The 15,511-nt window shown below is 40.4% G+C and overlaps 1 protein-coding gene across 1 annotated transcript in view; it reads left to right on the top strand.

Annotated features, from left to right (window-relative positions):
* Positions 1-1,415: 1,415 nt before the first annotated feature.
* Positions 1,416-15,511, top strand: part of LOC137298888 (sodium-dependent noradrenaline transporter-like) — a 31,839-nt gene continuing 17,743 nt past the window's right edge. The window contains exons 1-8 of the mRNA XM_067831251.1: positions 1,416-1,743; positions 2,789-2,920; positions 7,340-7,622; positions 8,540-8,672; positions 9,877-10,011; positions 13,314-13,417; positions 14,179-14,303; positions 14,990-15,102. Coding sequence (XP_067687352.1) covers positions 1,629-1,743; positions 2,789-2,920; positions 7,340-7,622; positions 8,540-8,672; positions 9,877-10,011; positions 13,314-13,417; positions 14,179-14,303; positions 14,990-15,102 — 1,140 coding nt within the window. The 5' untranslated portion in view covers positions 1,416-1,628. The remainder of the gene's footprint in view (positions 1,744-2,788; positions 2,921-7,339; positions 7,623-8,539; positions 8,673-9,876; positions 10,012-13,313; positions 13,418-14,178; positions 14,304-14,989; positions 15,103-15,511) is intronic.

Raw genomic sequence — 15,511 nt, 5'->3', positions numbered from 1 at the left:
CTCGGTGTTGGCATGCTATAGCATGGCGTTCATGCACTGCATAGAATAATAATTCCGACTGGTTGACGAGGTATTACCAACATTTAAGGATAACTGTTCAGAGGGAAACAATTATTGTGGTATCGATTGTCTATTGCAGCATTCTATTGCAGCATACTGTTGCCATAGCGATAGTCTACTGCAGCATACTGTTGCCACAGCGATAATCTACTGCAACATACTGTTGCCATAGCGATAGTCTATTGCAACATGCCGTTGCCACAGCGATAGTCTACTGCAACATACTGTTGCCATGGTGAAAGTCTACTGCAACATACAGTTGCCATAGCGATAGTCTACTGCAGCATACTGTTGCCACAGCGATAATCTACTGCAACATATTGTTGCCATAGCGATAGTCTATTGCAACATACTGTTGAAACAGCGATAGTCTACTGCAACATACTATTGCCATAGCGATAGTCTACTGCAACATACTATTGCCATAGCGACAGTCTCCTGCAGCATACTGTTGCCACAGCGATAGTCTCCTGCAGCATACTGTTGCCACAGCGATAATCTACTGCAACATACTGTTGCCATAGCGACAGTCTATTGCAACATAACATTGATATAGCGATAGCCTATTTCGACCAACTATTGCAATAGTTTTGCGATAGTTTTATTTCTTTGAACTGAATCATCTAAACGTAATTTCCTAAATGAATGTACAGTTTATATGAAATAAAAACAAGATGAAGTAGTTTCAGTCTCTTGATAACTGACATGAAACTTGTAACCCAGATCAAATAAACAGTTAACAGGTCACAGGGGTGCATACCTAAACTCAAAGTGAACGAGTCTGGTACTTCCTGTGTTTTGCTCGGCGTATTTATCGAGGGACATGACCTTACATAATTATGCCCTCGTCAGATCAATGTGAAGAACAATGTAACATTTGACATAGCCACAACTAGTTGGCATATTCATGAATAGTATTTTTACCATTGCGGGCAATATTGATGACTTTGTCTTCTGCTTTGCATTTACATACTAACATCATGATTATGCTCAACATAAGTAACATCAGGTATATTGCAAACACTGGTGGAAATACAGACTTTTATTCATTTATTCATGTAATATTAAACGCCGATGATGATGACGATATGCAACAACTTAACGCATTGGTATTTTATGGAACACATGAAGTTGCATAATGAGCACTCGTTAGAGCTTTGAACAGTAAACTTTTAATTGCAGCATTTTAGTTAAAAGTCATGTTAGTCATGGTAAAAAGTATACGGCTTCATTTGAATTTATGCGCTGACTAGAATATATTACAATGAAGCCTTGCTATCTCTGTGCGACGAGTTGAAAACCATACATAATCGTCCAGGTAGAACACGAGGCCTAGGTATTTCAGACATATGCTCAGTGTCCATATTTCGTGGGACTGTCATAAAACGCCGCCGGAAGTATTATTATCCGCACAATCATATCATTAACAACATAATATCATATACTGTCTATTGCCTTGACGTGGTATACTGGCGTATATCTGAGGCTGGCAGTTACCCATATTACGTGTTGTGTAATACACTACCCGTGGAATACACGGGCAAAGTGTGTGACTGTGTTGCTACACTATGGTTCCTGAACGATGGCGTCACCACTTGGACTACCTGGTCACCATTCTCGGTGGCAGCATTGGGTCGGGTTCACTCATCAAATTCCCATATTTGTGTATGCGTAATGGTGGAGGTAAGTGACATTATTCCTTGCAACAACAACTTTCTATGTTGGATGAGATATCTTTCACTGAAGTGTTGGTATTGTTTATAGAAAATGAAAGTTTTTCGTCTTCAGTTTGTGTAGAATTGCAGAATGTACAGTGCAGTTAACAGGTGAGAAGAAATGTTAACTTTGAAAGTCATTGTGGGCAACTTTGTAGAGTGCACGAATAGGCTCTTTAATTTCCCAGATGGAGGTCGTATTTGAACTGTGAATATTGGTTGAGGTATTTTGATGTAGTGATACCTTTGTGCCAGTTTTGATGTCCTATGCCTGTAAGTCGTTGCTGAAAGATTGTCACGATTAGCTTTACACTGCCAACTCCCTGGTTGAACCATACGTGTGAAAATCCGGTTAGGAACAGAACGATTCTTACATTCGACACCCAGTTGTTCTTGCCCATGTCGTCGAGAGTTTTAAGCATCTTTTAAGATTGTAAAGGGTAACGATTGTTGTCAATATGTAGCAATTTGAACCAGAATTTTATTACTTTAGCCTGTGTGAGCACGAACATGGGAATGCGTCCTAGTTCACCAAGAATGGCCTTGTTTGACGCATACTTTCCAGGTTTTAGGAGCCGTTTAAAATAAGTTGTGTGGATCCGTTCAGTGAATTCCGTGTATCTGAAGCCCCATATTTCCGATCCATACAAACGTATCGGTGCTTTTTTCCTAACAAATATGGTTGAGGCGGTGGAATTTTCACTAAATAGTCTGAACACAGAGGGACAGGCTTCGTTCGCTTTCACAAGCTATTGTCCAAGTACATCTTGAAGAAATCACTATCCCGAGGTATTTGTAATATGTAACAATTTTTACTGCCAGTTTACAATTTTTCAAACTGTATGGGTGTGTTTGAGAGAGAGAGAGAGAGAGAGGGTGGGGGAGGGAGAGAAACAAGTTCATTGTTTGCGACCTTCTAGACATTCCTGAAAATTGCATTGAAATGATATTATTTGATATTATCTAATACGTTATTTCAAGTACTCTGTTCTTGTAAAACTATTTTCTAACAGGTGTGTTCCTGATACCCTTTCTCTTCTTCACCGTTATGGGCGCAATTCCCTGCGTGTTCTTGGAGATGGTAATTGGCCAGTACTCCCAAAGCGGCCCTGTTAACGTCTGGAATTTTTGCCCCCCATTTAAAGGTATCTACACCCTTGAAAAAAGGAACGCAAAATGAAATTCAAAAATGATACTTACGGTTTTGTACAAATATGTAAAACTCAAACATTTTTTAGGGTTGCACATTGTTTCTGGACTGTTTTAGAAGATTATGCTTGACCAAACGCAATCAAACATGATTTTGAACCGTTTTATCAATCAGGATTGTCATGAGGTGCGTGGATGTCATGCAGCAATAATATCAGGCACAGTGATTGTTTCTCACGTGCAAAACATGAGTACAACATGTGACTATAAAAGACCCAAATGAATCTCCCAATTTCATCCACGATCTTTGCAAGTACTGTACACGAAAATGGGACGTCTCAACGCTGCCGGTCGAAATCAGGCAATTGGAAGATTGCAAGCTGGCGAATCAAAGAGTGAGGTGGCAGGGATCTTCAACGTTCTTCCTAGCACAATAGCTCGATTTCGTCAAACAAATTCGACAAATGACCGTCCACGATCAGGAAGACCTGAGTCGCCACACCTGCCCAAGATCGGCACATCCGGGTAACCTAACTACGTGACTGCAATCGTACCGCCCGGGACACAGCACAAAAACAGTTTGGAGCCCGAAGAGTGTCCGATCAGACAATCAGGAACCGTCTCCGAGAAGTAGGAATACGTGCCAAACGTCCAAACGTTGCCCCCTCCTTGACACAACTACATCGACGTCGACGAGTGAGATGGTGTAACACGGTGCTGCCATGGAACCTGGCAAACTGGAGGAGCATATGGTTTAGCGACGTGATGGTAGAGACCGTGTCTACAGACCACGTCATGACCGTTTTGCTCCTAAATGCATCAACTGATTCGGTAGAGAAGGTGTTATGGTAGGGGAGGAAATCTCAGACCAGATTCTCCGTCCTTGTTGACTGTCAACGGCAGCTGTTCCAACAGGACAACGACAGGCCCCACACAGAAAGTGCCACCGTGGACTACCTGGCCAATAACAACATCAGTACCCTTCCCTGGCCCTCCAAATCCCCGGATCTAAACCCAATCGAACACCTTTGGGATCAGATCGATAGACGGGTACGTCGACGTTGTAATCCAACACACAATCTTCAATAGTTGTCCCACATGCTGCAGCAGATATGGAGAAGGATTCCACAACAAAACATCCAACGCCTGATTCGATCTGTACCCAGGGGGTGTCGGGCAGTGGTAGCAGCTGGAAGTGGTCATACGAGGTACTGACTTCAACACCACCTGGTGGACAGCAGTAATGACTGTGATGACTGTTATTCTCATATGAAAGATAGCAATGCATTGCTCCACAAAATTTCATTCATGTAACTTTGTTTTCCTCTGATCTACACGTCCTTGAATAACAGCAAGTTTTCATTGATATTTGGGTTTTACGTTTTGTTGTTTGAAGAGTGTATTAGCTTTGATAGTGAAATTCCTGAACATATTCATTACGACAGTCTCAGTTAGACATAAAACATGTTGAGGCCTCTTTGAGGGATGATCTATCGGTATATAGACGCTATTGTACAGATTGGTTTTGATTGCTTGATTGTCCACGCCGCACTCAGCCCTATTGCAACGCGTTCCCCAGTTCCGAAAGTGTCTGAGGACGATGCGTCGATCAAGTTCGTCCCATAAATGCTCGATCGGGTTAGATCAGGCGGTCTGGAAGGCCGTGGAACGGCATTGCCCAGATAGGCACCTGCTACACAAGCTGTGTGAGGTCGACGTTTCCATGAAACATCTCCCTCTAGCGGTTAAAACAAGGGAGGAGTTTGGTCGAAGAAGCGACTAAGGTACATGTATGATGGCCTTGAACCACCACTTACTCCAGTCTACCCATATAGGACACTGGACCCCACCCCATAACGCTTTACACACCAAATACGTCGACATGTCCAACGCAGTTTGCTGCTAAACGCTAGTGTCGACATCGGGGATAACTTTCGTTATCGCTCCTATTATATGTATCTCTTCTGAAGCGTGTCAAGGCAAATTGTATCTTAAATGGGGCGAGGGTCCTTATTATAATCTCCGTATCAATGTAGACTTTGCTGATGATTACGTACTGCTGGAAATGGGTGAACTGATATTTAACGTCACATCGGCAATATTTCAGTCACATCAATGAGTGCTATCAAAGCGACCTGTCATATCATATCGGCCCAGCCTCTGGTTTTCAGTGGAAGGTTCTTAGGACAGCTGCACCGGCATGCAGTTGAGAGGTGGGATAACCCTGAATATGAGTCTTTGGGTTGACGTCGGCTGGCCTGAAAAGTGACACAGAAGGCTTTGTCTTTGCCGCTCGGGATCCGTTACTTCATACACAATGTGTGATTTACTTCAAAATGTTAATATGACATGTAGATTATGTAAATAATTTATTTTGATGGTCCAGTACCTTCTTATGAATACCTAGCCTTGGTACAGACAGAATCTTAAGCAACATGATGGCGTAGCTCGTTAAGTTTATTTAAGCCTCAGACGTATATAAGCCAGTAACCCTGCACATGTCCATTTTGATAAAAACAAATCAAATCGTTTTCATCGTTGAAGTTTCCATCCGTTGTGGCAAAAAGTGGTTTCAACAGCTGTGCTGCGTTACGCCCATACCGCATGCGCAGTGAATAGGTTCGCGGAGCTTGAAACAATACTAATGCACGGAGGATGAGGTCGTCAGCAGTAGTCTAATCTTGGTTGTGTACACAAACAAGTAAATAATCTACTCGTTCCTTAAAAAAAAACCTTTGTTGATTGTGATAAACAGCCGTTGTCACAGTTTATTGACACCTATATGTCTGCCTACCTGTCTACTAAAGAGAATATGCAATACGCAGCTTCAGTCATTGACCACATGCAATTTGAACTTAACACCTATCAGGCTATACGCCATAAACGAAATAAACTGATTTACGACTCGTGCACCCGAGGCCTGTCTCTACACATTATGTGATTAGGCAGGTGTGATACTTGTATACATGACATCTTTTTCTGTCTGTGGGTTGCTGTGTACTTGGACGAATGTCAGTTTCCAACCACGCAGTAGTTCACCATCCCTACTGAGATGATATTTGATTGGATCGAACTCAGATTCAAAGAACATGTACATGTATTTAGAAAGCCGAACATCTCTACATACATTCTTTATAGGTAACAACTTCTTCTAGTATATGATTTTGTTTGACAACGGTATGTGAACCCATACTGATACGACGCGTCAAGGACAATAAAAGAAGTTATCCATAAAGAATCTTACTGTCTTGTGACTCGCCATACTTCTAAAATGCCAATCAAAGAATTCATCTCTCTGTTCACACAATGAGCCCTCAGCGTATCAGCAAATGAACCAGCCAATCGGAAGCCGTCGTTACACTTGAGTGCACACCCACACGCCGTGACTGGGTTCGGTCTGCCGAGGGCTTCGTTTCGAGGGAAGTAACCCCAAGAACAAACAAGAGCAAAATGTTGCACTTTTGAATCGCGATTGTACGCTTATAATTTTTTTTTTTTAGAAACAGCAATAAATATTATACGTCATGAATAAGTGATAATTGTATTTTAATTATGTTTGATTTTTTGGTTGCATGTGACCTTTAAGGGTACCCGGGTTTGCTGGCAGGAACACTTTCTGTGTAATACAGAAGAGAGTCAACACACTCTTAGGGCTGAGGAAAGTTCTTGGTCGTTTAGAACTATGATCTTCAGACAACCGCTTGTGTTGAAGTAAATATGAGATCACAGAGTCTCACGACTCTCCCATGTAAACTCTTCACAAGTTTCCAGATAATTCCCTACACTTCCAACCCTTTTTTACTTCAAATCGATACATACCAAACTTCCAGTCCACTGCCCTCCACTAAATCTTAACAAAACCGATTATACCGTTTTGCGGGGTTCTTTTGTTTTTTTTGTTTTTTAAATATTTATTACACTGCCTTCAAACACTCACGCAACGAACACGTCAAGGACTTGAGGTCAGAGCCATTATTCGAGTAGGTAAATAGTCTACGACGGCATAAATTGTTTTGTTTTGTTTGTTGTTTGTTTTGCTTTTTGTTTTTGTTTAGTTTGTTTTGGGTTTTTTTTAAATTGTTCGATACATGTTTTCTAATTTATCAGTTAATAACTGGTAATTAATAAAGTGACACAAAGTCATTTGATATTACTCGTGTTAGTGACGGTGACAAAAAGACCAGTAACACTGGTTTTACCACCGAACATCCTTTTTGGGCGATTCAACACCAGATTGGAATGCGAGGCCGCTTCGAGTTGTCCAAGAACGAACAGCGACTGAATTAGTACTTAAAACCCGTTCGGTTTAAATTGAATTTAGAGCAGTTACAATTCCGTTATACGACCTCTAATTTCAAAGAACTATATGTTTCTTTCCTGTATGTACTGCTGTATTATTCGTCTTTGACTTTCAGGCATAGGACTCGGGATTGCTCTAGTTAACTGGATATTTGTATCCTACTACCTTGCCATATTCAGCTGGTTTATGTACTATTTCTACCACTCATTCTTCTCCAACCTCCCCTGGACCAGCTGTGGCCACTCCTGGAACACTCCTGGTTGTATTGATGGCATCGACAGCAGCGGCTGGAACTACACCTCCACCAATGATACCCAACTCATGTCCAGTCTTGATACCAACATGACTAACGTTACTCTGACAGTCCCTACTATGACTGCTGCAGAAGAATTTTGGAGGTGCATTAATGTACATGTATGATGAGTGAGTTTAGTTTTACGCCGCTTTTAGCAACATTCCAGCAATATCACGGCGGGGGACACCAGAAATGGGCTCCACACATTGTACCCATGTGGGAAATGGAACCTGGGTCTTCGGCCCGACGCTTTGACCTCTTGGCTAATCCGCCGCCCAACACTTATGGTGAACCTATGTTTTAACACTGAATATATGATTTGCGGGGATAGATCAAATATTTGATTAGATTCAATTCAAAATCATCTATTTTGCATCTGCATTTTGCTTCTTATCTCTGAGCTGATGTTTGTACATAGTTGTTAACCCGTGAAGGTCCGGGGTAGAATAGGTAGGTCTTCGGCAACTAATGCTCGCCATAAAAGGCGACTGTGCTTGTCGTAAGAGGCGACTAACAGGATCGGGTGGTCAGGTTCACTTACTTGGTTGGTACATGCCATCGGTTCCCAGTTGCGCAAATCGATGCACATGTCGTTGATCACTGGCTTGTCTGGTCCAGACTTGATTATTTACAGACCGCCGCCATTTAGCTGGAATATTGCTGAGTGCGGTGTAAAACTAACCTCAATCACTACATGGTTGTTGTATTTTGCTGATTGTAAAGTGTATGCAAGTGCATATTTTTTTTGTTAATGTCTCACCATACAAGTTGGACCTAATTGTCCTTGAGAAGTTTATTACTTAACAGGCATCATAATCCCACTATGGTTTACATTTGTTTGTTAAAACAACGAATATTTCAATAAGCTCGTTGGCGTTCAGCCTTACGCAAATACCATAAATAAATGCTTGAACCCTATGCGTTTTCCATTCAAAAGCATTTCAACATTCCTTTTGTGTTTTTAACTAAATTTGACGATGTCATGTCGAGAGTCTGCAATAAATGGTTCAACGTTTCTAGATTCCAGGCGCTACAGGTGACTCACGGTCTTGAAGACCTCGGGGTTGTACGCTGGCCGCTCGTTGGGTGCATGGCTCCGATATGTGTTATCATGTTCTTATTTGTGTTTCGAGGTATCAGAATCTCAGGAAAGGTAAAAATCCACGTCGGTTGGAAATGTAGTTAATATAACTGATTGTAGGATGTGAGCTTAATGTAGCGTAAATTTAATAAATGAGTTGCCAATGTGCAGTTTATTTAAATTTACATTGTATATAAGTAAACTTTCAAATTTGTTAAGAAAGGGTAGAATCCACGCGCGCGTATTCCTTGAATACTAGCTGTCATGAAAATAACATTTTCTAATTAGGAGATAAACATCATGTGTTGGCCGATTTCCGGGCGATATTGAGTATTTGAAGCACGGGAATGCATTTGGAACCGACGGCGTCAACCGACGGCCTCAACCGACGGCGTCAGCCGGAGGTTCCAAATGCATTCCCGTGCTTCAAATACTCAATAACACCCAGAAATCGGCCAACACATGATGTTTATCGACATTGTAAACACTCTCGTTTACATCGAGTATGGGTACAGCAGTGAAGTGTCATCAGCAGGCCGTTTCAGCTGGTTCCCATGGTAGCATCTGGAATTGCTCATTTGTGATGTCATTTTAACTTTACGTCACAATATGATTTGAATGACGTCACCACTGTTGATGACTCAACAAAACAATTGTTTGCGAGGTTTCTACGTGTCAGTACGCAGTAAACAGTCTTGCAGTTTCCGGGAATCTATTACCATTTGATCATGTTTTTCAACCAATCAGATTACAGAACACAGGGACTTTTGGTTTACAATGAGCAATTCCAACTGATCGATCATGCTTCGATAATTGTCTCAAATATGTCAAAGGGCACCATTTTAAAGTTTACAACATTCTTGGAGATGCTTCCCAAAAATGAAGATGGAGAATATTTCCAAATCTGACACATTAGAGACAAAAAGATTTCTTTATGTGAACATGCGGTCCAATGTATTTGTGACTGTGATCATGCCAAGTTACCATCGCATTTCCGTGAACAGTTGGTGTCAGACCCTTTGATAATGTTTTAAATAATCATCATTGTGGAAAGAGGTTTAGCTCTCATGACTGTCTGAATATCCTTAAACCAATAATATGTCAGCGCAAATTGTCAGCGGCAGGGAATTTTCCACTGTGCGTAAAAATCAAACAGGCAATAATTGTATGAAAGGTCAGTGTATTTTCTGTGACCAATCGTCACGAAACTGGAGCAATAACTATACCACTGACACTACATAAAGTCACAGAATGTTTGGACATTTCTTACCTTCAGGTCGTTTACGTAACTGTTGCTGTTCCAATCCTCCTGGTCATTGTCTTCATCGTCCAGGGAAGTCTGCTTCCCGGTTCTGCAGCAGGAATTTACTTCTTTGTAAATCCTAACTTTGAAAAACTTTTGAATCCAAAAGTAAGTTTTATGTTTTATAGAATACAAATACGTTATAAATGTCAGTCGGACATAAAGGCGTGACACTCTATACCCCCACATATGATATTTTGAAGAGAATACCGTCCCGTGAAGATCCGGGTTAGAATTGATCTTCAGTAAGCCTTGTTTGTCTTAAGAGACGACTAACGGGATCGTGTGGTACACAAGTGCTTGTATCGCTTCAAAGTGGTGCTAGAAAGATACATACATGTACAGACCCTACCCTAGTACTATATAAAAGGAAAGGGATGCAACGACGAAACCACCCAGTCCTCGATCAAACTTAGATTTCACCATGTAAAATATTTTAAGGCCCCGCCGAAGCCTACAGATCGAAAGTTAGATGATTTCCATACAAAATGGGCTGTAATTGGTTACAATCGGATCATTATTACAAAAGGGGAGGGGAGTGTTTGAGTCGTCATGGATGCACTGATCGGAACGTTCTGTCCTTGTCGGCTGTGACTATCGTTATGTCTCGGTCTTCCTTAAGTTCTTTGGTGGCTTGTTTCTCAACGTGGGTGAGATTCTGTGTCTGTCCAGGAGCTTTTTGAAGAATGTGACGGTTCTCTTGACGTAAGTAATCAATCGTGCCTCCTGGGGCAAGTTGCTGGAGGTCTTTCTCGATACTACTAACTAAGTCGTCGTAATGGTAAGTATAAAGGTGAGGCCTTTGGCCAAGAGGTTGATTTCATTTTTGGAGATAGTCATCAACATCAGCAGCAAGACTGTCTTCTTTATGTTTTGCTCCTGGCAGTGTTCCAGCACTGCAGGACAAATGTCTTCAAGTTAAATCTTTTCTTGCCCTGGATTTGATGCAGATGGTTTTCGTTTCGGAAATGCAATTTGTTGTTGGCACTGGTTCTGGGCAAGTGTGGCTCTACAGTGGTCAGGCGACATTGTTGAGTTTAGTTTTAGAAAGAGTTGTTCCATTTGGCCGAAGACGATGATTTTCGTTTTGCGATGATGACTGATCCTTTCAGTAATAAGCTGTTTGGAAGCAGTCTGGAGAATGGCATGAGCAGCTGCTGAGATAACAGGAGATGCGATTCTCAGACCGTTAAGTCTCATGCCTTACTAATTGTTTGATCGGCATTCTGGAAGTTAGTTGACAGGACGTTTTGTATTTTCCGTCAGAGGGCCGAAAGTAAGCAGAAGACAAGCCATGTTTCTATCCTGACCATTTGTCCTAAAGTGTACGCAAATGCAAAATATGTACACGCTGTCTTTGTACGTTTTGCAGACGTGAAAGATTTAACAGCAGCCAAAGCTGTCTCGGTAAATTTCTGTTGGGTGTCAAAAGGGCAGAAACTGAAAGCAAATGAGATGATATGGCCATGGTTTGGTTTTGTCGGGAGTTACGTCACCATGTAGAGAATGTTTAAATTGTCTGCCATGTTTATGAGGTACAAAGAATTGGCCATGAGTCAGACTCATCATATCTCGGTAGACAGGGGAATTTCACAAAGTACACATAACATTTTATATGTTATAGAGTTCAATGACGTTATATTTAAAAGAAAGATCATATTAACAAATGTTAATAAATTATTCCACAAAAGATATTTTTGTTGTATTTTAAAATGAATTTACGAGGTGCTGTTTTCCATACCGTAGTTACATTATTAGAGCTGAAGAAGTTATAGGATTAATATGCGCATGAATACGAATCAGCTGCCCTGTCTCAGGCTGTTTTTTTATTGCGTGTTTACTTTTTTTCTTTTTAAATTACATTACAGGTAATACTTAGAATAACCAACTCGGTATGACTGGTTACGCGAAATATGCCCTCGTCAAAATTATCTTCAGTGCCTCGCCAAGGGTCCGCAATCTGTACATTATTTCATCTCGGGCACATTTCCTGTAATCACTCGTACCTCGTTGGTTAGGCGTATCTGATGTTGAAAGGATAAAGAGCACAGGGATGCGTTCGTAGTAAAGGGAAAGGTCTACCGTGTTTGTGGAGCCAAAAAAAGCACCAACAAGACATGACCTTATCATCTCATATGTTCTCTGTCTCTGTCCAGTAAATCTTTCCCGTCTACCACACGTAGAAAGACCTCGTGTACATATTTTGCATTTATGTACACTTTATAATGTATTGCTAGGGCAGAAACATGGATAATCTTACAAACCTTGCATGTATTTGTCCCTTATGTGTATATGCTGAATAATAGATTTCGGTTGGTGTCAGGAGGTTCTTCAAAGAGGGATGACATCTTGTCTAGAGCCGACCGAACTTTGCACTGTCTCATTTCGTGCCTGAGCAGGGTTTCCTCAAAGATGAAAGAAATACCTACTTCTCTCCGGTTGTTGGAGGATATCGTCTTTTAATAAAACCTCGATCCTTCAGTCATGGCACATAGGTTGTTTGCATTTATTTGCCACTTTCGCCTTCATCTTCATATTATCTGACACAATATCTTGAACTGTTATGTGAATAATTATGTTACCAAAGTTATTAATCAAGCTCACTGCATGAATGAAGGCACTTTCATTTGACATGCACGTGAAGCACTCGTGTGACATACATACAAAAAAATCCATCGCAACCTGACGCACCCACTGACATTTAAACTAATTGTGCACTTAATACGCAAATTTTGTGACAAAGGAAAAATGCTAAACCTTGGTTTGCATTAAAGTATTGCAAACATTTTGTCCTCTTGAGATGGTACGTAAGTCACTCAAAGGCAAATATAATTTACCGGAGTTTTTAAATGTAGGATTTTTGACATTTTAGGTTTTGATAAATTCGACCAAATTTGCCAGTTGAAGGGTTGATATTAAGCCAGCAAGGGCCCATGCATACTCAAAATAACATAGTCGGTAGATGGTGATCAGCCTACAGTTGCTGATGATCTGCCTGTTTTCATAGTGTATTGTTGTCTGAAATGACAATATGTTTTGGTAGCAAACTAGTTTTTGATTAAGAGACGTGGTGCTCTTACTTTTTCACTGTTATTCCATGACAGGTGTTTTATGTTTTAAATTTATTGCTTTTAATATGCATATTAGATGAAATTGTTCTCGTCACAATATGGCTGATATATTGCCGATGTGACGTTACATATTAACTCAGTCACTCGCCATTATTTGTTTTTAGTCATTGTTTGACTGAAATATTGCCGATATGAGTTAAAATCTTAGCTCACTCACACAAAGAGGTTTAATCGACACAATGATGTTAGACTGTGTAACAGCTGTGTACGTAATTAATTAGTTCATACCTCTTTTATTTCGTCATAGCACAATTCCTCATTATATTTGCATTTCTACAGATGTGGATTGAGGCGTGCAGTTCCTCTCTTTTTTCTTTGAACATTGGCCTTGGGAACATTCTAACTATGTCTGGACATAACAGAAAGACAAACAACTGTTTGAGGTAGATGAATACAATGTTTACTTACTGTTTAACAGGGTCCTCAACAATATTCTACCTATATAATAAATAATCGACTCCAGAGTGCTGTGAGCACTCGCAAATTTATCTCCTCAGTAAAGAGTTCAAGGAAGACTACGGAAATTATATTTGTCTAAACTAATAGTTCCAAAAAAAAAGGAAACACTAATGGGCGCAACAGAAAAGTACAGCTAAACCACCACAACCGTATTGAAACGTGAGGATCTGTGTCAAAATTGGTTTTCGGCAACCGTTGATTGTCGTAAAAGGCGATTAACAGTAGTAGACTGACAGAAGTAGTTAACACATGTCATCATATCTCACTTGTAGCTTGATGGAAATGATGTTAATGACGCAAATGTCCAGTCCATATCGATTGTATATTTACCGCTGTCGTAAAGGTGGAATGACACCGAGTGCAAAATCAACAAAACGAAACACTTGTTCATTAAGTCACCCCAAAAGAGAAGTCCTTCATGTACTCATTTGAAGGGCGGTATCTATATTTGTAACAAGTCCACCATCAAGAATGGCATTTGGTATGTTTTCATGTGTAGATAATATAGCCCCGATCTGATGGAAATGCAGGATGGATACTATAGATAACGTTTTAATCACTAAAACAAAGAAATCTTCGTCAAGGGTATCATTTCCAATGCTGAAGAATGATTGATTCCAACTGTCGACAATATGTAAAGAAACCTACTTTCATAACACTCACTGCTGACAGCGTTCCTTTTCAGGGATGCACTACTTGTGAGCATCGTTGACGTTCTTTTCATTATCTTAGCTGGATTCTCTTTCTTTGCCACCATCGGACATGTCGCCCACCAGCGCGGCGTTCCTGTGGACGCTTTCCGGTCATCAGGTATTATAATAATAACAATAATGAAAATAGGAGAAAAAAAACTGTGCACCTAATAGTACAATGGTTTATGATTAACGTTTACACCAGTTACTCATGTTAAACAATATATATGGTAATATATACTATATACATGGTAATAGAGAAGAGTCAGTTAACGGCTAACATATTCTATGAATAATAGCGATACATGTATGACCATTTCCCAAGACTCCCATCGCTAAGACTCCTGCTAAGACTCCCATCGCTAAGACTCCTGCTAAGACTCCCATCGCTAAGACTCCTGCTAAGTATCCCAACTATAAAAAAACGTATGGTTAGAGAAAACGTTTCATTTTGCCATGCTATCTTCGCTTTGCTTTCAATTTGAAAGGAAGCCTTCGTAAGATCATTGTAGCACTGTTTGATTACACCGATAAGGAACATAATCCCTCACTCGGTGTCGATATTAATGCAACAGAGTACGATCCCTAGTCACAAAAACATTTTCAACTCGGTATTTGAACTTATTTAAAAGATGTGAGAGTACTTCAGAATAGTTTTGCTATGTACAAACCTGCGCCTGGCAGCCTCTATACTTCTGCTCACTTATTATCTAGTTACTTCTTATTACCGACAAAGTTGATGAGCACTCGTGTGAATTATTATTGCGTATTGAGCACCTCGATTTAAGTGAAAATGTATTTCAGGCTTCAATCTGGCTTTTATAGCCTACCCGCAAGTCCTGAGTTATCTCCCCCTACCGCAAGTCTGGTCCGTGTTGACCTTCCTCACACTGATGACCCTTGAAGTGGACACACTGGTACAATTTTGCTAAATGTTTATACAAGATGTTTATGACTCACTCATAGCAAAATGAAATGGAAATTTTTAAAACAAAAGGAAGGAAGCTGGTGTTGCTTGCATCCAGACGGCAACACAATGGCATTTTAAGACCTATACGGTAAGATGAACCGATCAAATCTACACTATGTATCATTGATGTTGTATACAAATATGCTGAAATGCAAAAGAAACGTAGCTGCAGATCGTGTTGACGTTGTCGTTGGTCTCTAGTCTACCTAGACATAGCAGCTGTGTTTAGAAAATAAGTGAACGTTTGCCATTTAAGCCGGCAATTTATTATTCATTATTAATTATTCATTATTAATTTATTCACATGTATCTCGATTTCAATGTTGTGTTTGTGCGAACTCTCCCCACAGAAAAAT

The sequence above is a fragment of the Haliotis asinina genome, chromosome 1 (genome assembly GCF_037392515.1).
Source record: "Haliotis asinina isolate JCU_RB_2024 chromosome 1, JCU_Hal_asi_v2, whole genome shotgun sequence".
NCBI classification, from domain to species: domain Eukaryota; kingdom Metazoa; phylum Mollusca; class Gastropoda; order Lepetellida; family Haliotidae; genus Haliotis; species Haliotis asinina.
Note: the sequence above shows the minus strand (reverse complement) of the source record. Positions and strands in the feature narration are given on the sequence as shown.